General features: G+C 40.0%; 1 protein-coding gene across 7 annotated transcripts; it reads left to right on the forward strand.

The window, feature by feature from the left end:
- The first annotated feature begins 6,000 nt into the window (after positions 1–6,000).
- cpsf6 (cleavage and polyadenylation specific factor 6) lies at positions 6,001–25,374 on the forward strand. Of its 7 annotated transcripts, none has more exons than XM_061714834.1 (11): positions 6,001–6,105; positions 11,513–11,722; positions 11,866–11,969; positions 12,881–13,035; positions 13,241–13,417; positions 15,153–15,260; positions 16,045–16,543; positions 16,777–16,892; positions 16,980–17,133; positions 17,675–17,871; positions 24,255–25,374. In XM_061714834.1, the coding sequence occupies exons 1-10, from the start codon at positions 6,046–6,048 to the stop codon at positions 17,859–17,861; spliced, it is 1,770 nt and encodes a 589-aa protein (XP_061570818.1). In that variant the 5' UTR covers positions 6,001–6,045; the 3' UTR covers positions 17,862–17,871; positions 24,255–25,374. The 7 variants fall into 7 exon arrangements, with proteins under 7 accessions (XP_061570818.1, XP_061570820.1, XP_061570819.1 ...); XM_061714836.1 differs by having other exon boundaries at positions 13,253–13,417; XM_061714835.1 differs by having other exon boundaries at positions 12,881–13,026.
- Positions 25,375–25,388: the final 14 nt, after the last annotated feature.

Here is a 25,388-nt window from a genome sequence, read left to right on the forward strand (position 1 = left end):
ATCAAATGAGTTGGTGTTCAGTCTGATATTAAAATGTAGATAAATGAGTTGATGCCAGAGATGAGAAGAAAACTTATATAAAAAGAATACGCGACTGATGATGAACATCTAAATGTGTATTCTAAACAAAGGATGTGTATATTTTAAATGTTAAAATATAGTTATATTTACCAATACCTAATATTTAGGTATATTTATCAAGTTGAATGCAATATTTTAAATTTAAAAACAATAGTCTAACAATATAACCATATAGGCTAAGATTTTTGTCTTGTAAAAAAAACAAATAAATAAAAATTCAGAATGCATCTAGAAACAGTTTACTGGCCACCATATAAAACGTATGTTTACGTATATAAACACGGTTTTATGAATGAAAGTGAACCTGTAACCATGTGACCACACCCTCAGATCAGGAGCAATTGTACCAAATTAACCACACCTGTGGGTGCTTGGCTGGCCAGTATATAGGCCCATGCACCCACACACTTTCCCTCTTTCTACCGACTGGGAAGGATGGCGGGGCCACCGTTCACCACCGAGTGACAGTGATGGGTTACAGGTTCACTTTTCATAAAACCGTGTTTACATACGTAAACATACGTTTTATTTCATTTCAGTGAACCTGTAACCATGTGACCGCAGTATACCAGATCAGTCACAAGGAGAGGGAGGTGGAACCACTCAAAGACCAAAGGGTCAGGCAGTCCACAAGTCCCGCAACAAAACATACCAAGTTCAGTTGCAATACTGTTGAATTTCATTTGCACACCATGGTGTGAAAAGAAAGTGTGTTCAGTATAGTACAATAAGCAGAACATTCCAAAATGGTAACAGAAAACATTCTGGAGCATGAGAAAAAACTGCTGAAGTATAAAATGGGGAATTAAAGCTCAAAATCAAGTAGCCACCCCCAGAACTGAAAACGCCACAGCAGATGAAGCCAGATTCAGCCTATAAAATTTGGTAAAGGTCAGGGAGGATGCCCATCCAGCTGCCTCACACACACCTCCTCCAATGGAACCCCTGAGCGCCCATGAGGTGGCCATCGCCCTTGTCGAATGGGCACCAAGTCCTGAGGGGGGGGGGGGGTCCACCCCAGCCTGCACATAAGCCAGGGCAATCAAGTCCACTATCCAATGGGCGGGGCATTGCTTCGACACAGGCCTGCCCAGTGTGGCCTCGACATAAGACACAAACAGGGAATCAGATGTGCGGTCCACATAAAACCTGAGGGCCCTTACAGGGCACAAGTTGTGCAGCTCCTCTGCTCCCGCCGAGAGATGAGGCGGAGGGTAGAAAGACTTCAGTACCAGGGGCCTGGAAACAAAACTTCTGGGAAAGACCTTCGGCTGAAAGGCTGGGTTTGGCAGGAGGCACACCATACTGTCTTCCTCCCCAAACCTTAGACATGCCGGGTCCACAGAAAAAGCACTCGACTCACTAACCCGTCTGGCAGACACAATGGCCAAAAGAAAGGCCGTCTTTAAAGAGAGGAGACGAAGGTCAAGACCAGACAATGGCTCGAAGGGGGGCGAACAAAGCGCCTTGAGAACCACCTGAAGGTCCCAGGCGGGTAGTAGCTGCTTTCGAGATGGGAGACTCCGTCTCAGCCCTCTCAGAAATTGCACAGCCAGGAGACATGCCATCACACTTCTCATGAAGCACAGAGATTGCTGCAAAGTAGCCCCTGATGGTCGACTCCACCCGACCAAGGGCAACAAGGTGTTGGAGGAAGGACAGAATTACAGAGATTTTGCAAGTAAAGGGATCCTCCCGCTTAGCACGGCACCAGTCCCTAAACACCTTCCACTTGCTGCTGTACTGCCGCTGAGTGGAGGGGGCCCGTGCAACCTGCAAGGTGTAAAGAGATGGGGATTTCAACCTGCCCTGGCGGTAAATGTAGGACGCCACAGCCGTGTTGTCTGTCCGTATCATGACCTGCCTCCCCTGTACAGTTGGCAGGAAGTATCTCAGTGCCAGGTAAACTGCTTCCATCTCGAGGAGGTTTACATGCCATCCCTGCTGTGCTGGACCCCAACAGCCGCGGACAGTCCTGCCCTCCCAGACTGCACCCCAGCCTGATTGGGAGGCATCGGTTGTAATGGTCACCCTGCAGCCTCCTTGGCCCAGGGGAATGCCCTCTCAGACAGCCCGTGACCACCTCCACCACATGAGGACTTTGAGGGCTCCGTGTGACAAGGTGAGGAGTTTTGACTGGTCCCTGGGCAAGAGGAGCCCCTGGCGACCAAACCATATTTGGAACGGGTGTGTGTCCAACAAGCCCAGTGGCACAACCTGAGCTGCTGCAGAAAAAAAGCCCAACATCCTCTGACACTGCAGTGCCGACACAGCCTTGCTGGAAAGAGGAATTGGGACACCACTACCCTCACGGGAACGCGCAAAATTTAGGGGTAGGGATGAAAACGAGGGCTAGGGGGAGTATTGGGACAGGCCCTTGCTGTGCAGCCATGTAATCAATGGTCTTACGCATTTCCTCCAGCTGCTTCTGCATAGGGTCCACCCGCGGATCACCTGCCAGCCGAAGCACTCGGACTGGGAGGAATCGGACCCTGGCCAGGTGGCATTGTGACTTCCCTGTAACTCAGTTTCCAAAATTAAATCACACACACACACACACACACACACACACACACACACACACACACACACACACACACACACACACACACACACACACACACACACACACACACACACACACACACACACACACACACACACAATTAATAAAAGGGATCAGCCCAGTTCACAAGGGCAGACAATAATATTGTGCCACAACAATATAAAGAAAGGTTCTTTTCAGCAAACCTTGAATTAATCCTCGAGTTGTGTAATGATAATCAACAGAAAGCCTCACGGCACGTCAATGGGGTGCCCAGACAGGCAGCCCAACAAACGACAGCCAAACCGTGAGGAACAAGCAGAGTATGTCAAAATACAAACAGGTATAAGCTATCCGGAGGAAGAAAGAGGGAGAGTGTGTGGGTGCAAGGGCCTATATACTGGGCAGCCAAGCACTCACAGGTGTGGTTAATTTGGTGTAATTGCTCCTGATCCGAGGGTGTGGTCACATGGTTACAGGTTCACTGAAACGAAATAAAACATTTTGTTGAAAAGAAATGTGACTTGTCATCATTTTGTTCACCAAGTCTGGTCACACTTGGACATGGACAAACCACAGTTTAAAACAGTCCAACCTTTTTCTTTTTTTTTGGTAAAAAAGGTGCAGCAGTATGAGGTAGACATGGTTATTGAAAGGTGCATTGTTATTATTATTATTATTATTATTATTATTATTGCACAGTGATTGATTGATTGATTGATTATCAATTTATTCATACTATAAAGTAACTGGTTTGGGTCTATCTCTGCAATTTTACACAGGGATCACAATAATTTTAACCAAAATCCTACAAAGTATACTTTTAGTTAAAAATATATACAACGACGTCATATATTATATTTTTTGTCTTTCTTTATAGTTTGAGATTCTATGTTTAGAACAAGGCAAGGCAAGTTTATTTGTATAGCACAATTCAACACAAGGTAATTCAAAGTGCTTTATATCAACATTAAAAGCGGCAAGACACAAACAGTAAATAACAAATAAAATGATAAGAAAAGAGGTAAAATAATAAAAAGCACAAGTTGTTAAAAAGTAAGTGCAGTAGCATGGGTGCAGATCCCGGGGGGGACGGGGGGGATGGGGGGGACATGCCCCCCCAATTTCAGAAAAACATGAATTGTCCCCCCCAATAAAAATACCCTAAATTATTCAAAATTTAACAAATGTATTTTCAGATGTATTATCCATGAGTTGTCTAGATACATATAAGAAGATGTATACAGACAAGAAGAGTTAGCCTATTAAGGATCTCTTCTTCCAGGGAGTCCTGGAAAATGACAGATGAAAACGAAATGGACATTTATGTAAATAAATTTGATGTTGGGTCAACTTGTGCTGAGTTTATTGTACTCTTAGCAATGGGTCCTTTTTTTTAGAACTGTTTACCACCATAACTGTGTTAAAACATGATCAGTTAGTTTAAACAACTTTTTTAGGGCTCCATATTTCATCCATATATCAATTGATCATGCATAAAGTAGTCCCATAGGATAAAAGGAAGATGGTGAGAAGAATTTGAGATGAGTAGACACTACATGCCCAAAACCCTTAAAATTATGATTTACGAATATAACAGTTAAGCAGTGACACATACTGTTGGCTGTTTAGGACAAATAAACAAGAAAGGTAAGCACAATAAATGATTCCCTGTGCAGTATTTTTTGGCGAGCCTTTACCAATTTATGGCATGGTATGAGTTGCATATTGGCAAAAAATAAAAAATTAAAATCACGTTTGTGTCTCCCAGTGGTGTAAAGTAACGAAGTACAAGTACTTCGTTATTGTAAGATTGTAATATTTTTGAGAATTTGTACTTTTATTGATACTTTCATTTTTCTGTACTTTTACTTTTACTTCGTTACATTTTCAAGGAAAAAATCGTACGGAGCCTCGCCGTAGGGTACGGGCCCTGCGTTGGTGTAACGCGGAACCATAAATCAGCCTTTAGCGGCAGCCGACGCGTACCCATGCGCACCATTCTTTGATTCCACCCCTTCTAAGGTGGTTTTGGCATTTAAAAGTTCAAAAGTCTCATCCTTTATCAGCTGGGGTTGCTTAATGTTGTCACTGCATACTACAGGCTGGGGGTGGATCTGTCAGCGGGGCCAATGGGGTACAGCAGCAGTGATGAGCAAAGGGAGAAATTAAAATGGGGTAATGGAAACAAACGCTAAAGGGGTCAGAATAATATCACCATTATTTAGAGTTGTAAGCAAATTCTTGGATTCTTCATTTCTTTGCAATCCTTTTGAAAATAATTTTGTACTTTGAATTTTTTACTTTCTACTTTGTACTTTGTACTTTTGTACTTAAGTACATTTTACACCATGTACTTTTGGTACTTTATTATATTTAAGTTGAGGTACTTTTATACTTTTACTTAAGTAATGTTCTTAATGGGTACTTTTTACTTTTACTTAAGTAATTTTCAAGCAGAAAATTTGTACTTTTACTTAAGTACAATATCTTTGTACTTTTTCCACCCAGTGGCGTCAATTCAGTCGAAGCTAAGGTATGGCAAGGTTACGAGTCACAGAACTTAACTAGAGTATCAATCAACACGTCCAGCAAATACTCATCACAGAAGTCTATGGAGCTGATCTGTGTGGTCAAGAAAATTGGAACTTTTTCAAATGCAGTCTCGCTCACTGCAAAAACTCAAAATCTTACCAGGAATATTTGTCTTATTTCTAGTTAAAATGTCTCATTTTTAGTCAAAAAATCTCATTACACTTAAAACAAGAGTCATTACCAGAAAAATAACTTGTTATGTGACCATTCTCACCTGTTTCAAGTAAACTTTCACTTGAAATAAGTAGAAAAATCTGCCAGTGGGACAAGATTTATCTTCTCATTACAAGCAAAACAATCTTGTTCCATTGGCAGATTTTTCTACTTATTTTAAGTGAAAATCTACTTGAAACAGGTGAAAATGTTTTTTTTTGAGTCTTGTCTTAAATGTAATGAGATTTTTAAAAACAATTAGACTAAGAATGAGACATTTTAACTAGAAATAAGAAAAATATTCTTGTTAAGATTTTGAGTTTTTGCAGTGTATAATAACTAGTAAAATCAATCATGTTGTTCTTATTTGCATTTGTAGTTATTCCATAAATGTATTTAAAAAAACAAACATTTACATTTAACCCTTGAAGCAAAGGCCTTGCCATACCCAATTGACGCCCCTGTTTCCACCTCTGGTGCCCCCCCCCCAATCCTGACATCGGATCTGCACCCCTGTGCAGTAGACTCGAGTACAGCAGGTATTTACGCTTCAGTAAACACCAGGGGTGGTGTAGTGACTCGCGGCCGCCAGCAGGGGGCGTGTGTCCGCAGCGCGCCTCATTGTTGCTGCAGCGTCGACTCCTGCAGACGGAGGCAGGATTCAGTGGAAAATGGCGGACGGTGTGGATCATATCGACATCTACGCCGACGTCGAGGAGGAATTCAACCAGGTAATCCATCTACCGCGAAAAGCAATTTGCTCGTGGGTGCTGTGTTTTGCTTTTAATAATTTTCTCGTTGGTTTTGTCATGGGAAATGGGCGCGCTCGGGTGCTCTAATGAGCGTGTTTAATCGCCCGGGCCTCCCTCGCCATGCTGCAAGCTGAGCTGCTGCTGAGCTGCGGCTCAGTCCTCCACACTCGCTCCATTCACGGGTTTGAAACACGTAAATGCTCCTAAGGTCTTAGATATACACAATCTGGGCATGTTTTGTGCGTGTGCATGTATTTCCCGAAGCACACGGGACTGCGGGCGTCGTGCTGGATCCGCTCGGGCCTCGAGGCTCCTGAACCAAACAAACGACCAGCGCTGCTCAGAGCCTACGGCGTAGGGTGCGCGTCTACGCCGTAGCCTACGGCGTAGGCTCTGCGTCGATTTAACGCGGAACCATAATTCAGGCTTAATGCCGCGTTCCATTTGTCCTCGGAAGTGGGGATTTCCCAGTTCCCATTTGGATTTTTCAACTGGAACGCCCTTCGAAGTGGGATTTCCCACTGGGAAAGTGGGAGAGTCTTCACCACCCCCGAGTTCACATTCCAAGATGGCTGCCCCGGTTGTAAACGGTAGAAGAGAGCTCTGTAAAAACTCGTAGCACTTCATTCTAGTTTTGGTCACACTAAATCAGTCGTATACAAGTATTGCTCGGCATATATATGCGGCTATAGTGTAATTTACATTTTTCATGTGGTATATATATGCGAACTACAATCTTGTTTTCCTACTTTTTAACTGGAACGCTGATAACTCGGCTGTGACGACATTCCCAGTTCCGACTTCCGAGGTAAATGGAACGCAGCATAAGAGCTGGTTATTGAGGAATGCCGTCCAGCAAGGCGGTATTTAGATCTAAGCCGGGCTTAAATGATCATGTATTAAACTGATGCAACTTTAAACTGTATGATGTATGAATCAGAAATGCATTATAGAGAGGGTCGCATTTAACAAGGTAGATGTCGCATCTGTGCGTGTTGGCGGGTCATGTTGTCGTGCACACACGCCCCTTCTATTGCAGCTTCTGTATGGGCGATAAATCATATATTAACCTTGCTTCACATGCATTTGTTTACTGTGGATCACTTAGAGACACTTGTTTTCTCTTCCAATACGTTAAAAAAACATGCACTGATCAATAACCCTGTACCTAAAGCCTGAAAATCGACGCAGAGCCTACGCCGTAGGGTACGCGGTGACGCGCACCTTTCGCCGTAGTCTCTGCGTTGGTGTAACGCAGAACCATAAATCAACCTTTAGTAGTAAGCGAAGTTGCAGGCATTACGACCTTTTGTGTACAAGAGCTTTCATTTACCAAACCAGTGACTGTATATTTGTTATTTTCACTGTTTTCTGAAGAGGGAAACTCTAATAAGCAAGACAAGTTTATGTGTATAGCACAATTCAACACAAGGTAATTCAAAGTGCTTTATATCAACATTAAAAGCGGCAAGACACAATTAAACAGTAAATAACAAATAAAATGATAATAAAAGGGGTAAAATAATAAAAAGCACAAGTTGTTAAAAAGTAAGGGCAGTAGAGTACAGCAGGTAAGTATTTACAGGAAGTTTGTTCCACCGGTGAGGAGCAGAATAACTGAACGCTGCCTCACCTTGCTTGGTTCTGGTTCTTGGGAACCACAAAAACCAGATCCAGATGAACCTCAGGGGTCTGGGAGCTTCATAGGAACTAACAGATCAACCATGTATTTTGGTCCAATACCATTCAGTGCTTTGTAGACCAGCAGCTAATAAGTGTTGAAACTAAGTTTTTGTGATAGTTTGAAGCCTTTCTTGAGATTATAATCACAAACTAGGGACCATTTTATATTAATTTAAGAATAAATATTTATTTCCCCCTTTGAGCGGAGCCACTTAGTAGTATTTTGACTTAAAGTTAGGGTCTACGATTTTACATACTGTACATTTTTATCAAAATCATTTATACGGTTGTTATGGCCCAATAGTGTTACCTATGAAATATGATTAGCAAAAAGAACCAAAAGAAAATATTTCTTCTATCTGCTGTAATCCTGCAAAGAAGTCAACCAATAGGCGCCATTCGGCTCGAACGGCGCCTATTGGTCAATCTGCTTGAATGTCAGTGATTGGACAGTCCTCACCCTACTCCCCGCCTCCCAAAGTACGGCAACACGAAGGACATATTGAGCGAGAGTATTTTCCGAAGCGGTGCTTCGGCAAAGGTGCCGCTTGTTTTTGGTCCTGCTGGCTCCCGTACCAGAGCGGGTGTGTCGGAGGCGGGAGCTTCATGTGAAGCAGAGCACAGGAGTTTGTGTGGGGAGTAGGTGTCTTTAAAAAAAAAAAAAAAAAACTCAAGATCGTAGACCCTAGCTTTAAGTAGGTTTTTCAAAGTAACAGCTCGGTCTTAGGAAGGAGATGTTAACTTGTTTCCGTGAATTATTCAGTTCAGCTACATGAAACCTTCAATATATATAAATGTACATTGCTCTGTATCTCAATTCGGTGGGCCATCTGCAAGACGCATCCATAAACTGTGATACAAAATATAACCTGTTAAGGATTGCATGTACACAGGAAGTCTGACTGAAGCCTTAACCTACTGGAGCCAATATCAGTATTGTGGTGCTTAAAGGAGCTGTATGTAAGAGCAATAATAAAACGAATCATAAAATGACCCCGATATGTCAACACACATTTAAAAATCATGTTCATTTCAAATACTTATGTCACTGACAACAGCACTCAAGCCAGGATATTCCAGTTTAAAAAGAGGAGTTGCAGCCCTCAACTGATGTTTATGTTGTCATTTTTTGTTTTGGCCTGAAGCTCCACCCTCCACCTATCTCCCAATCACCAAGTCAGTATTGTTTCGGCATCCGGGTTGCCAGCTCGGCTCTAATTATGGCAGCCATGGCAGCCTACGTTCCTGCTGCATTCTGCAGCCTACCTGGCAACCTCTGGTCGGGGGGAGGAGGGGGAGGGTACACGCCGCTCAACAATATTTTGAAAGTGACTCCAGTACCCATTTCTTACAGACGGCTCCTTTTAAAGTCACTTTTTCAAAAATTAAACGTATTGCATTTATGAATATTAAGCCACTTTATATCACTATTATACTTTTTAAGCACATGGGAGGCATTTTAATCTGCTGTGCTGACAGATATAGACAGGCTATAGATTTGTTTTTCACAAGAAAAAATAATCCAGAAGTTCCTGTCAGTCCTGTGCCATTTTCCCAAACTTCCGACAACGATAGTTCAGAGGACGAGTCAGCAGGTAATGTCCCAGCACCAAAAATGCCAAAATCTTATCATTTCAGACAAGAATGGCAGACTGAATTTGTGGTTTGTGGTTGAGATATTGTAAAGAAAAGAAAGTGATGTCCTGCATGTACTGCTCTCAGTGCGGCCCGAAATTTGCCGGGAAAACTAAATTCGCAGACTTCACCACAGACTTCAAACATGAAACGCTGGTTAAGCACAACAACAGCATCAGGCATAAATTATGCAGGGACAGGTGCAGTGATGGAGCAAAAGCGCCGCTGCCCACATCATTTAAGAGGCAGGCAAGTAAAAATAGGTCTGCAGAAGAGGCTGAAATGACAATGAAATTCAATACAGCCTTTCATATCTACGGAAGCGTATTGCATTTACTTGAGAAAAAAAAATCTGCTCTGTTTTTCTGAATTAACGAGTCAATTATCTCAGAATTCCGAGAAAAGTTTTAATGAAAAAAAAAAACTGCTCTGTTTATCTCAATTAACGAGATCCAGCAGATCAGAATGGGCTTTCCGTGTGAACAACCGCAAAGTCCTGAGGTGCCTGCGCAAAGTCGACAAACTAATAACAATATCATCTATATAACTGAAAGACAAGAGTATCTCCCAATGTTTCAAACCAAAAGCAAAATAAAACTGGATTAAACTTTATTTTTTTCATTAAAACTTTTCTCAGAATTCTGAGATAATTAACTCGTTAATTCAGAAAAACAGCAGTTTTTTTTTTAATTAAAACTTTTCTCGGAATTCTGAGATAATTATCTCGTTAATTCAGAAAAACAGGGCAGATTTTTTTTCTCTCAACTGAATGCAATACGCTTTCGTACATAGCGCCAAGGAGGAGTTGCCATTCACAAAATTCAGGGGCCTGATTGAACTGTTAAAATAAAGGGTGTTTGGGCCGCTCGGTGGCGCAGTGGGTTAAGCAGCGGGCCATATACTGAGGCTACAGTCCTCTTCCTGCAGCGGTTGCGGGTTCGAATCCAGCCCGCGCACCTTTGCTGCGTGTCTTCCCCGTTCTCTCTCTCTACCCCTTTCCAGTCTGCATCTTCAATAAAGGGCCACTAGAGCCCAAAAAAATCCTTTAAAAAAAATAAATAAACGGAGTTCAAATAAATCCCACTTACTGCAACGACACAGCATGTGCGCAGTTCATTCAATTCAATTCTATTTTATTTATATAGCGTCTAATACAACAAAAGTTGTCTCCAGACAACGCTTTCCAGAGACCCAGAATATGAACATAAACATAAACCCCCGAGCAATTATTACAAAAACAATGGCAGGTAAAAACTCCCCTAGTGGGAGAAAAACCTTAAGCCAAACAGTGGCAAGGAAAAACTCCCCTTCAGGAGGGAAGAAACCTTGAGCAGGACCAGGCTCATAAGGGGGGACCCTCCTGCCGAGTGCCAGACTGGGGGTCGGGGACGTCAACAGCACAGCAGGCAGGTGGAAGCAGCAACGGGATGACCGGGGGTGGGGACCGCAGGCCAGCACGCAGCTCCCGAAGCTCCGGCCCAATCAGCAAGCCCAGGGTTAGGTTCAGGGTCGGGGAAAGGTTGAGAAGGGGCAGGGCCAGGGAGAGGAGTCTTGACGGACAAATCTCATTCATTGGTGAAATGACAAAATTATGAATATGTTGTGTCGATATAGATGCTCCTAAATTTTGTGCTGGTGCTCCTAAAATTTTCAGTGAGGACCACTGGTGCTCCTAGTGGATATATGAACATTCACTTTTAATTCAATATTTGTCACCAGTTAAACCAAAAATTGTGTGTTGTTTTGGGGTGTAGTGTAATGGGCTGAAAGCTAACAAGCTGAAAGTGGTGATGGAATTCTGTGACATACCTGGGTTGGTAAATCAGTTCTCTCTGTGTGCATGTATACTGGGACAAAGAAAGGTGCACAATTTAATGTCCTGGTTTTGCTATAGCAGTAACTTTACTAAACTGTGCTTGTAAACATACAAGCTTGTAAACATACTGATAGTCTTTGATGACACTAAACAACATTTAGTTGTACATTTGGGTACTAAGATGTTGTGCTTTTTTTTTTATCTGCTCAGTTTGTTTTGTCTGACTTTGTGAATACTGTCTTTTTACAACAGGAAGCGGAGTACACAGTTCACGAGCAGATCGACTTGTATGATGATGTAATATCCCCATCGGCCAATAATGGAGATGCTCCAGAAGACCGCGACTACCTGGATGCTCTCCCTGCACCAGGCGGCTCCGAGTCAGGGAAGAGTGCCCCACCCAATGTGGTATACACCTATACAGGCAAAAGGATTGCCTTATACATAGGCAACCTTAGATGGGTAGGTGTCCGTCTTTAAAAAAATACATATACTTATTTGTGTTTCATCCTAAAGAGTCAAATATTAATGGGAAACTTGTAAATTTTAACCAAATTCAGAAAGTTGGTTCTGATATACAGATGCCGTCTTGTCTTTTTTTACAGTGGACAACAGATGAAGACCTGACAGAAGCCATTCGATCAATAGGCATTACAGATGTTCTAGAAATCAAGTTCTTTGAAAACAGGGCCAATGGCCAGTCAAAAGGGTGAGGTCATTTTTATCTGTATGTCACATGATTGAGTCCGGTCAGGCGATGTTTAATTCTTGTAATTGCATAATAAAGGGGCATTAGGTCCCCGCCACTACAAATATGGCCAGTACTGGTTTTTCTTTGTGATTCTGTTGTATTTCTGGAAGCAAAATAAATGAATGAAGATGGAATTTACCATAGATCTGACGTTAGTGGGATTACAAAAGGAATGAAAGGATTTCCTGGCAACTTCCATTCAAGCACACGTGTAGTGTTTATGTGGACTACTTCATATTTCTTGAGAACCCGTCATATTGCTTACACTGTCAAAATATAAACAAAGACCTTGTACCATAAGAAGTTATGTAAATATGTGAAGTAATGCCAACTTATTTCAGGGTTTATTAGTCGGATAATGATTTAGGTCATGATGGTATTATGGTGTAATAGAGTTGCTGCTGTGCAAGAAAATACACAATGGTAGATTACAGATGAAGCTTATAAACATATTTTTGCTATTTTACTAAAGAGGAGTTGGTTGTTTTTTTAAATATTCATTTGCAGAAATACCAGAGTAAAGGAAAAAACTTAATGACTAGTTACTTGTGAATTGGTTATCCGTCATTCTGTACAAATGCAAAGTTTATAAATACTCTTGTCAATGTTGATCACTGTTTGTCAGGATTTTGTGTTTGGAAAAACTACCACAGTTAGGTTATGGTTTATGCATGAATTAATCTGAATTAATCTTTCAGGAAAATGTATTTACATTTTGCCAAAGTGATTTGCATATATTTATTATTCTTTGGAAAAATTTCAATTCAAGTCTGTAGTCTGTCTTATGCAGGGTTTTCCAAATTGGTAGCACCAAAGACTCAGTTGCAAGTTATTTATTTTTTGACTGCTCTTTTGCTTTATTTCTCCAGGTTTGCTCTTGTATGTGTTGGCTCTGAGGCGTCATCAAGAAAGCTGATGGAACTGTTGTCAAAGAGAGAGCTTCATGGTCAAAATCCTATCGTTACACCATGTAATAAACAGTCCCTCAGCCAATTTGAGATGCAGTCACGTAAAAGTAAGGGGGGTAAATGACATATTATCATTACTTTGAGAGTTTATTTAACCATAGACCTAATCTGCCGAAAATAAGCATATTCATCAACAGATAAAATTATCTATGTGAATTTATATGTTTTTCCATCAACTGCACACACTAGTAAAACTATTATGTGTATAGATCTCTATATGTATGAGTATTGGATTTAACGCATGCGTACCTGTTTTCACAGGTGCGCAGACAGGTCAAATGTCAGGTGAAGGTAAAGCTGGTCCCCCTGGTATGGGCCCCCGTGGGGGTTTCCCCATGGGGAGCCGCGGCAGAGGCAGATTCCCAGGTGCACCCGGCCCTGGAGGAGACCGGTTCCCCGGTCCCGTGGGCCCCGGCGGCCCACCACCACACTTCCCTGGTTAGTTTGGCTAAAAGTGTTTTGCTGGTTAGGAGTTGAGTACGGATTACGTCCCAGTTTTCTGTTGATTATTGAAAGCTCTAAAATCACAAGAGTTAAATCCCCCATTTAAGAATAAGTTAACCACTGACAAAACTTCTGAAATTTCTATTTAAATACATTTTACCCGATTAAAACCATACAAAATCAAGAAATTAGGCTTTTGTTGAATGTCCTCATGAGCTTTCTATAGAACTGCATTACTTCTTGATGGAAAATGTTTGTAAATATAAACTTTTTAATGTTACAAATAGATGTGTTGCAATAACATCTATAGAAATACTCACCCTCTGAACGCTTTATGGTGTGAAAACCTCTTCTTTTTTTTCATATTTAAAATGGTAATATGGCCGTGGGAATGGAAATTGTTGGAATGGCCATCACAGTGCTTTGACATCTTTAAATGGAAATTGCTGCTTTTAAATCTTAAATGTAAATTGCTAATTTCTGTCTGGCAGTGCTGCTCATTAAGCACTGTCCAGAAACTGCTGCTTCTCTCACTTGCATGGACCCAGCACTAGTCTGTTATCGCTTGAGTATCCAAGCCGGTATTTGAACTTGTCCTGGTAGGTTGTTATGTTTGCATGCTCTCCTTTGCACTTCATTTGTTCTTTGTCTCGTCCCACTTCACTTCTAGTTGAACAAATGGCTCTTCACTTGCTGCTGTCTTGGATTGCGGACTTTATCCAACTCAATTTCCTGTCAAGTAGTTTGCTCAAAGATTAATGTGGCAAGCCGCCAACCTTAAACCCCTGTGCTTATCTTTGATTGGCTGCCTTAACATAAGCATTAGGAGGGAAAGGAGATCAGCTTTTCTCTTTTCCTCAATTGAATTTATTGCCCTCCATTTCACTTTTTTCACATCTTTTCTTTTGCTTAAAAGGTTGTTCAGACCTGATGCTAATATGAATCCTAGGTGATCCAATCACAAGTGGGTAGTGCTAAAAATGAGGATGAATTCACACCCAATGGCTCAGTCCAAATTTGCTGATAGTTTAGGGCACTAGATCAGATTTATGGTCAAGTTCAAAGGTCTCATGGACCGGCTGAAATGGTCGGCTGTTGACCTGACATGAATCCATGCACAACAGAGTTTCTACTGGAAACTCTCTAAAAATTCTAGTTCCAGGAAAAAGTATTTTCCTTAAAGAGCAGTTCCATGACTACAGCCATGTCCCAATAATAGATGAGATGTGTATAATTATTCCCCTCCAAATTAGTGTTTTAATGTAACATTGTGGGACAAAACATGCCAGATAGAGGGTTGTGTTATTTGCTCATTACATGATGCACACAACTAATGGATTCATTAATGGCACAAATGTTGCTGTTTGTGGTAAGCGGATGTCAGTTTTCTTTAGATAGCTTCAGAATGAAAATTGCAAATGTGTCAGAGGCTTCAGTTTGTGGTTTCTAGAGAAAATTGACCGGCTTGCTGGTGACTTGTCTGTTGCTCATCTGGCTGCTGATTGAAGTAGAATGCATTTTTCTTTAGTGAGGGGTATGTTTTAAAGTCTGGTGTGAACAAGTGTATATAGAGCTGTCCACTTGTGATCAGATCACCCAAGATGGATAACAATACCAGGTTTGATCAGTCTCTAAGTGGCTGGCGCCCTGCCCCGCTGGGCTACCTTAGGTCTTCAGTTAGGAGCTAGATGTTTCAGAGTTATGATTAATTTGCTTTCTTCCACATCAGGACCGGGGATGGGACCAGATCTGGTTAGGCACCAAGATGGCCCTCTGATGGATATGAATTTCAGTCCCTTCCCGCCGGGGGGCAGGAACGGGAGCTGGCATAGCAGAGGTGAAACACCTCGATTAACTTGATCGATAATCTTTTCATCTTAAGCCTCTGGAGTTTCTGGAAGGAGTAGTTGTGTGACTGAGGTTTACTGACTCAAAAAACAGTTAATCATCCACTTCTGATAGCAATGAGAAGCACAGCATGTAAAGATATTCCTTTGAGATTTGTGAAAATCTGAGTCAAAATTGAATAAACGTGTCAAATGTAGGAGCCTAAATTCTTAAATGTAGTTGTATGAGACTCAAACCCATTAGGCTCTATCTTGACACAAAATCATATCTTACTATACATAGTGGAGAAACAGTATTTGTCAACTATATAGTAAAAAAGAGTCTCTTTTCACTTGTTTTGAGGAAAAACATTTCAAAATAAGTACAGGGCCTGTAGATACCCTGCTAGAAATGGTTTCTTCAACTGTTTTTCCTTATCTCATCTGTTACCCTGTGGTTTAATCATCATCATCATTTTGTCTTTTTTTCCACTGTTTTTACTTCTTTGTAGCATTGGCTTGCTTTCATCAGTCTGTCTTTGTTCCTGCTTTGGGTTCCACAGTCAGTACCTCACCATACCTGTGTAAAATTACATGAGGAATTAAGGAAACCCCAGAAACAATAAAACCAGATATGTTTTCTTGTAGGAAAGGATTCAAGGATTTTTAGCATCATGCCTATTTCTTCATCTTAAAAGTTTGATAAAAGCTTTTTGGCTATATAGAATCTCAAGTTCACATGATTTTAACTTGGTTCTTGTGGTTTTGTTTTGCTCCTTCTAATTGTTTTCTTAGGAGGTATCCAGGGACTTCCACGGCCTCCTCCTGGTCCACCGGGCCCTCCCGGCCCTCCAGGGCCACCTCCTCCTGGCCAGGGCCTCCCCCCTCCTCTGTCAGGTCCTCCAAATCGCGGCGACAGACCTCCACCTCCTGTTCTTTTCCCCGGGCAGTTTGGCCAGCCACCGATTGGGCCTCTTCCGCCGGGCCCGCCTCCTCCAGGCTACGGCCCTCCACCGGGTCCCCCACCGCCTCAGCAGGGCCCCCCTCCTCCGGGGCCCTTCCCTCCTCGTCCTCCAGGCCCTATTGGGCCCCCAATGGCTTTGGCTCCACCTCCACACATGCCGGGGCCCCCACCAGGTGGCCCACCACCAGCTCCTCATGTGAACCCTGCCTTTTTCCCTCCACCTGGCAACAACAGTATGCCCCCAAACGACAGCCGAGGCCCCCCGGGACCCAACGATCCGTACGGACGCCCGCCACCATATGAGAGAGGAGACTACGGCCCTGGAGGCCGGTAAGAATACCTAGAGATAGTTCAACAGAAGAGCATGTTGTATCATCTCCTTTTAGTAATAGAGTAAGCAGTGTTTCCCAAAGAATTAGATTATATAATTAGGTAGCATGCTTGTGAGACAATCGTTCCAGAGTTGAAGATGTCGATACTTTTGATAACTAAAAATAATCAGGTGTACTGCTAAATGTGTTTTGATTGCAAAGATGAGCAAATTTTTTTGTTTGACTCTATAGAGAGATGGACTCATCACGGGCTCCTCTGAGTGAGGCAGAGTTTGAGGAGATCATGAACAGAAACAGAGCCATCTCTTCAAGCGCTATATCTAGAGCTGTATCTGATGCCAGTGCAGGTATTTAATTTCCACAAATCATACAAATTGAGCAAAAATTAAGGTCTGAAAAATCTGTAATTTAATGCAATCTCGTTCTATTTTTAGCTGATTATGGCAGTGCAATAGAGACTTTGGTGACAGCTATCAGTCTGATTAAGCAGTCCAAAGTCTCAGCAGACGACCGCTGTAAGGTCCTCATCAGTTCTCTGCAGGACTGTCTCCATGGCATTGAGTCAAAGAGCTACGGCTCCGCATCAAGGTAAGGGTGGTGGAGCTGTTACTGACTCAAAAGACAGTAAAGTTAATCATCCACTTCTGGTAGCAATGAGAAGCACAGCATGTGAACATCTTCTTTTAAGATTAGGGAAAATCAGAGTCAAAATTGGCCAAACATGTCAAAAGTAGGAGCCTAAATTCTTAAATGTAGTTGTTTTGAGACTCAAACCCATAAGGCCCTATCTCGACACAAAATCATATTTTAATATACACAGTGGAGATACAGTATTTGTCAACTATGTAAGGTAAAACATTTCAAATAGTCTGAGTCTCTTCATTTGTTTTGAGGAAAGACATTCCAAAATGGGTACAGGGCCTGCTAGAGATGGTTTCTTCAACTGTTTTTCCTTATCTCATCTGTTGCCCTGTAGTTTAATCACCATCATCATGATTTTGTGTCTTTTTTTCATTGTTTTTACTTCTTTGTAGCCAGATAAAACAGAAATGTGAAATCAGAATTAGCCCTGAAAGACTTCTTAAAATGTTGAAACCAAGCTTAATCACGGTTTTTATTTTTCCACCAGGCGAGAACGTTCCAGGGAACGTGACCACAGCCGCTCTCGGGAAAAGAGCAGGCGACACAAGTCCCGCAGCCGTGACAGGCACGAAGATTATTACAGAGAGCGCAGCCGGGAGCGTGATCGCCATCGCGAGAGGGACCGGGACCGAGATCGGGAAAGAGAGAGGGAGAGGGAGTATCGCCACCGCTAACTTGAGAGAGGTGAGTGAAGTGTTTTTTGTCTTAGTTTGTTTTGTCTTCATGTTACATTTGCGTTTGACTTGCAGAGAACATGGCAGAAGACGAAAACATCACTGAGTTTTGATCGGCCTTTCTGATTGCTTCATCAGCTCTGCCTTTGGGCAAGTTTACAACTCCATGATTGTAGCCATTGTCTATTTTTTCCATCTAGTTGGTAGTATAATTAAAATAAGAAATCATTGGATGAATAAAAGTGGAGGCAACCAGAAAAAAGCCTTTCAAAACTCAGACCTGTGACTTCAGGTAGGTGAGAGGTAAGTTGGCTATCCTTCATGTCACATGATGGGCCACTAAAGATGTTGTGGAGTATAATGTCTCAGAAAATGTACCTCATACACAATGTACTGGTCATACTTTTAGGTTTTGTACTTGCTGTGTAGTTTAATGAAATTCAGGAAATATAAAATGGTTATTGAAAAATAACTAGGTATTGTTGGTACTTTTTTGTCAGTGCCCTTCAGTAGCAGGTAAATTACAAAGTTTACTTGTCACTTTTTGTACTCTACCATATATTTTCTTAACCTGTGTATAGTAATTAATTAGCATGTCAGGTATATTTGCAGCCCTTTGTGTTTTCTTTTTTTTTGGCAACTTTTCTGTTGCGGTGAAATTTTAATCTAATTTATAATTTGGCTGTTGGGGTGATCTTATGTATGTCAGTAAATAAAAATTTGGGGTTTTGGTCAGTGGGTCAAATATTGATCTTTTTTTCTCAGCCGAAAAACAAGATTGATGGGGGGGCGGGATTGCCATTTCATTAGATGTAAATTTATAGCACACTGTGACTCCTGATTTTCGGTGCCCTTGATCTCATAGCATTGTCACTGCTTAGCAGGATGTTAAATTGTTGCCAAATCACTTACCTTTTGTTCAGATTCAGCATTTGACATGGCCTGATTGTGCATCTTGGATTGTCTGTAGTAATGTTGCAAACATTAGTATTTTAACTTAGTGAATATATAATATTATTATAGCATAGGTAAGCGAGGGTCCTTATCCAACATTAATATCGTGCATTTATTTAATTCAAAATTAATGAATGTGACTGCAATATATTTGCTTGTGAGTCATGCTGCTTGACGTTTTACATGTGAAATTGCATGTTTTTGTAATGTAGTAAAGCTTACTTCTGAACAATTGCACCTCACTGTAAAACTTTGAGGTTAAGTGAAAAATAATGTCAATGCTTCTGTAATTTTGATGTGGTATTACTGACATTTACAGTGGATATAAAAAGTATATACACCCTTATGAAACGGATGGTTTTTAAAATATAAAGAGAAGTAAACATGAGTTGTTGTATTTTTAGCCATATTCCAACAAACAGAAATCCAGGGGAAAATAAATTGTATTGCATTTAGCAGATGCTTTTGTCCATGTGACTTACAACAGAGAAATGTAATCAAGCCACAGTTACATAGTAGCTCACAAAGTAGGTGCAGATAAGACAGCATTTATGTATTGTGTAAAAAATTTAAATTTAATTGGAAATACTTTAAATAAGAGAACCTACCATAGCTGTATGTTATAAATTTGAACCCTCTTCGCAATTTTATCCCTTTTTTGAAGTTCTTTCACTTTTTTAACATCATTGCATACATTTTTGATTGGATTGAGGTCCAGACTTAAATTTTCTGAAGCCATGTCTTGTGTATTTGATCTGTGCGTTGGTCATTGTCAGATTGAAGAACGTGTGAAATTCCTCTTCATTTTGAGGTTGTTTTTTTTTTTTTAAAGACAAAGTTTTGTTCCATATTAAATATTTTGGTAGTTCATGTAGATTTTTCTGTAAGAAATGGTCTGTCTTTGCTGAATACAGGAGATGGTAGAAATTCCTGTTCCTCCTTCAGTGTTGCCTTTGGCCTCTTAGTAAACCTCCCTGATATAAGAGGCATCCTATTCTTGGCAATGTCATATTTTCTTAACTTGTCTGATGACAGTGTTTCATGGTACTTTTATATCCCTCTCTTGATTGAATATTTGCAACAGTTAAGTCTTAAAATTGACATTCATGTTGTTATTTCTATGGAGATATTTTAAAAACCTGCAAGTTTTTGAAGATTGACAACTTTAGGCTTTTTATATCCACTGTAAATTAGGATGATGCCTAAAATTTGGTGCCTTTACTGTCACACACATTTTTTCACGAGAGAACAATTGTGGATTTTTCCTTGAGGCTAAATTAGTGGTCTCTTGAGTGATATGTGGTGTTTTCATAATCAGATTTATAAATGTTCGGTTCAGAATAAATTGCACCATCATTTGAGTCTGTCATGGGAACAGTGAATAATGTAAACTTGGAATGTGAAATTTGCCAAAATGATTTAAAGATCAAGGAAATGAATGTTTTAGTTTTGTAATTTAAATAAATATTTTGACATTTAGGCTGCAGTATATGTCAAGATTATTCATCCCTAATTGCCAAAACATGAAATGAATTCTGTCTCTGCGTGTGTGTTTCATGTTAAATACTATTTGTCACCAACTTGTACATCAGTAATATTCATAGCACATTGTTGGTGTGTTGCGTTTCCGATTTGTTTGAAATATTTTGAGGATAATTTTCTGAGACTTGCTGGTTTTTGTCTGGAATTTTCAGTGTCAGGGATTTGCAAATCATTCTGTAATCCTTGTGGGAAGATGCTGTCTTCCGTTATTTGCATGTTGAACGTGCCAACTCGTGTACATTTTGTGAGTTGCAGTTAAAATAGTGTTTGCTTTTGATAATGTTTATACTCCCAAAGAACTCAGATGTTGTCTGTGGTGATGTGTATAAACAAGTCTTCATAAAGCAGTAGGTTAACTGGAACCATCAGCATCTCTGTGTTTTGCCAAACCCCAAGTAATATTTCTAATTTCAACATCAACTTTATTAACCTGAGTCAAAATTCACAAATTTTCCCTTAAGAGCAGGAGTAATTGTTCCCATATTGGGAACACAATGTATATTTTCACATTCTCATTAGTGTCTTTGTACTATACTGGGAAATATTAACTGGGGTGGTGCATCTTGTGGATTTGCTAGATTCTTAAAGCAGGCAATTCCCAAACTAATGTAACTTCGTAATCATATCGGTGATATGCCATGTCACATGAATAGTGTAGAATTGTGTTGTTTTTTGGCTGTGTTGGCTGAGCTGATCTGATCTCTGTTCCAAATAATTGTCTTAGCTACACATTTTTTCTGCACATTGAGACTCTGTGTCTACTGGGGGCCTCGCAATTAAGGAAAATTTGTTTATAAAAAAAAAAAACTTTGTTTTTTGTTTGTTTTTTACTTTTTTCCTTCACATTTCTCTTGCTTTTACCCCCAGCATCAGGGGGATTTTATAGAAGTGACTGATAAATACATTTATTTTAAGTTATTTATCAAATGTACCAGGGTCACATCACAAGATTTTAAACCAGTTCTTCTCTTTTTTTCATCTGTTTTTTGTCATGTTGCCAATCAGTTGTATAAAGTGAATCCACTATAACTTAAACTACCAATAACAACACCGTTGTAAAACAATCCATCAACACTGAAACGGTTTAGTCTGAACTTGCCTGTTATGGTTATTAAACACGAGATTCCCAGTAGGCACAAAGCCTGATGACCTTTGGTAAAGAGAAAGCACCAAAATGCATTTTCATAAAAATTGGTTCAAGCTGTATCAATACAATTATCAGGTGGAACTGGGCTGGAAATGTCCTGTCCAAATATGTCCATTTTCCATAGCTCCACATTCAATATGTCAGAGATTGTTAATCTGGAAAACTGAGAATTGAGTGCCAATCATATTTCAGTACTTTCTGTCGTAGTGTGGCCATGTGTTGTGTACAGGTATGCTTTAAACTGTTTTATGTTCATATTGCTATAGGGGAATTCAGTGTTTGTAATGAGCTGAAATTGTTACCATGCAGTGTCTCCTAGCTGTTTGCAGGAGCAGGAGATAACAAATTCAATGCCCCTTCAATTAAAAAAATAAATAAAAAATCAAATAAAGAAGTTATTTGCTCATGTCAAACCAGGGTCAAACAGTTTCACTTACAAAGAGGCAAAATCGTTTCTGTCTAAGAAAATGGGGGGGAAATGTTTGTAGTCTAGTGCTTTAAAAAAAAAAAAAGAAAAAAGTTATTTACACGTCAAACCGTTTCCCCTCACAGGGAGGCGACAATTATTTATCTCTAAGAAAATGATTCGAAAAGTGACTTGGGTTAATGTGTAGAAAAAGAAGAAAGTAAGTGTTGATTATCAGTCTAATTTAAACAGATTAGAACATAATTCGTTTTTTACAGGACAATAATCAACCAATAAGATGTTTGAAAAAAAAAAATAATAAAATACAATTGGAATTTTCCAAAAAGTGTCTTCTATTTCTGAGCAGTGTATGTGGACAGTATTGGCTCTTTCTGAGCACATGGAAGAAACAGTAATGTGGTACAAATAGTTTATCATACCAGGCTATTTGTTTTGTTTTTTGTTTGTATTTTGTGCTCTGTATCTGGTAAAAGCTGGAAGTTCTAGTGCCCCGGGGACTGCTTGACCCTGTTTGACCGTTTCCTTTTATGTGTATCAACTGACACTGCTACACCACTGATGTCTCTATATTGTTATATTGAAACTAATTTTTGAATGTGGCACAGCATTTATTAATGTAATTTACATGCACTTTGATCATTGACAAAGATTCAGGTCCTACACAGCTATAATTCTTTGAATTAATAGTATGGGAAAAGGCCCATGGAGTTACAGTATTGTGTAAAATACGGTTAATGTGAGCTACGCTGTGTCAGCAGCCTTTGACCTTGTAAACATGTGAACTTTTTCTGTGCCAAAAACTTTTCAAGAGTTGGTATGAATTTGAACCTTCGAGCCATGTAAAATCTTGACCTTTTGTAATGGCGCCATCTCTATTTTGCAACTTTGCACCATAAAGCCAAACTTTTTATCTCCTGAAGGCTTAATAGATACATTAAAAATAAGACATTTTGAAATTGTTTTAAATTGAAATTTTTGTCAATTAATGTTAGAAGTGGAACCTTTTTCAGGGGTGTAATACGTTGTTTAGGTATTTCATTTGGTCAATAGGCCATATTGATGGTCCGTTTTCACATGGCTGCTACCAAAATGAAGACCTAGTCTCTCCAGTTCACTGTTTCTTGCATGCTGGATTTTGACTTTTTTAGGTGTAAGCTCAAAATATTCACTTGAATTGTATCATGTTTGTTGGACAGTAAGTGAAAGGGTAAATAACCTTTTCCCTTTTTATGAAGGAGTTTTAGATGTTGCTCTTTCAATATGTCTTTGGACCCCTTTTCAAAAGAAAATTAAGTGGTTATTGGAACTATATCTACCATTGTATTTATGGCACTCATTGAGGTCGAGTTATTAAATGTTTAGCTATGTGTCCCATTTTCCTCGACCTGTAAGTTATAATGAAAAGAATATCAATCTTTTAAATCCTTTGGCCAGTTTTGCTGTGAATTTGGGACAAAGCAAACTTTTGTAAAAAGAACAAATAATAACTTCACTAGATGCCTTGGGAGTAAAAAAAAAAAAAAGATTGCCAGCAGATTTATAAATCAGTGCTGACTGTCTAGATGGATCTCAGCAAGCCTGAGAATCTTTGAACGTACATTGTAACATTGGTTTGTGTGACATCTGTGATGCTTTCACACTGTTAATGTTAATGAGGGTAAAGCGTGTGATGTCTGTGCCATAGCTGCTTTACCCTTTTCTCCAGTAAAATTTATGGTTTTTGTACACGTCACAAGAGATTTTGAGATCAAAAATAGGTTAACCTGGCATACTATAGTTTTGCTAGATATGTTCTATATTGGATTGATTGGTGCCACGAGTTATTGTCCCTAGTCTTAAGATGTACATTTATATATATATAAAAAAAAAGATATTTCTGTTTGTCACTGTCTTATGTAATATGAAATCGTCTATATGAATTTACTTCATATGCACATATGAACTTTTAAAGGCAGACTTGAATAAATATTGTGTAATTTAATGTTAAATTTAATCTTAGCTTCTTGGATATTTCTTGTTGAACTTTGCATGACATGTTTGTGTGTCTGTGCTGGGGTTGGGGGCAGTACACAATCAGTTGAGCACATTTGACCTCAATTTCCTAAATGGGAATTCCCCCATTTTAATATATTTTCATGGTGAACGTCATCGGACGCCAAATAAAATCTGCAGACTAAAGTCTCCTAACTCAAAATGATGGTGAACTGAACCCAGCCTTGGTGTACACTTTGTCTAGTCTAGAGCTTTAATGGTGAGTGGGGGGAGTGTTCACTCTTGGGATAGCTCGAAACCAAACTGCACCCTTCGTTTTGACACATTTCAGCTAACGAGGATCAAGGATGGAAGGAAGGAAAAGGAGGAACATTTTGAGTGCACCATCCCCCGCTCACCCCGCATGACCGAACAGGACTTCAGCCACCATCTCTTCCTCCACCCCCTCCATTTCTTTTCTCTCTTCTCCACCCATCCCTCTCTCTATCTGTTGTCTGCCTGACTAAGAGCAGTGGATGGAGGACCCTGAATTGTGTAAGGCTTTGTTATTCAAACATCTATACTTATGGTAACTAAAGGTGATCGGAGGAAAGAAAAAAGACAAAAAAAACTTTCCTGACATCTTTTATTTTGTTTTATTTGACAGAGTATATGTGGTTCTTTTTTTGAAAAAAAATATCAAAAATAAAAAAAAATAAAACTGGTCATGCTATTTCCAGATAGACTACAATATTACATTCTACCATTTCCCCTTTTATTTTCATTTTTTCTTTGACTTGCTGTACTGTGTACGTTCAGTTTAGAGAAGCTTTTATAGGGTACATGTTGATGTTTTCTCCTACTCTCACTCAATGCCATTTATTCTTTTCATGTTTAGTATGTTTGTAAATGTTTCTGCTTTTTGATTAAAAACTAGATGGTGTAATAAACTGTTTACTAAGGTATACTGCATTTGGCGAATTCCTCTACATAGTTCATTTATATTAAATGTGTATTTTGGACTGGAAAATGTTTTTCACACTGAATTTGTCTACTTTTTAGATACTTTTTAGCTCAACAAGCAAGTGGCTGTTTGTTTTTGTTGTTTTTGTTTTCATCAAATGGATAGAAATTTCACAAGGTAAGCCAAATTGATAGATCTTTTTTTTTTATGTGCTCTGATGTGTAGTTGGGAGCGTAAACCTTAAAGTTAAATTACTATGACTGTTTTGGCTCACACCGTAAACCAAAAACATTATGCTGCCATTCACCCAGTGGCATTTAATTCGAATTGCATCACCTCTGGTGATGATTATAACCGTCCCATATTATGCAATTCTGCTTTCTACTTTCTAATCTAAACACCACTGCAGAGGGAGCCTAAATCCTGTAATTTATGTGCTCCAGGCACCCTGTGTGGCCTCCCCCTGCTCCACCCTTACTCTGCTTTTATTGGTTACTTTCCTAAACAAGTCAGACACATCAC

The sequence above is a fragment of the Cololabis saira genome, chromosome 23 (genome assembly GCF_033807715.1).
Source record: "Cololabis saira isolate AMF1-May2022 chromosome 23, fColSai1.1, whole genome shotgun sequence".
NCBI classification, from domain to species: Eukaryota; Metazoa; Chordata; class Actinopteri; order Beloniformes; family Belonidae; genus Cololabis; species Cololabis saira.

Bases quoted from the DNA above. Each gene is read 5' to 3' on its own strand.
- cpsf6 (XM_061714834.1), top strand. From the start codon at position 6,046: ATGGCGGACGGTGTGGATCATATCGACATCTACGCCGACGTCGAGGAG. The intron at 11,723-11,865 runs GTAGGTGTCCGT...CTTTTTTTACAG, and splicing joins ACATAGGCAACCTTAGATGG to TGGACAACAGATGAAGACCT. The intron at 16,893-16,979 runs GTATTTAATTTC...TTCTATTTTTAG, and splicing joins TGTATCTGATGCCAGTGCAG to CTGATTATGGCAGTGCAATA.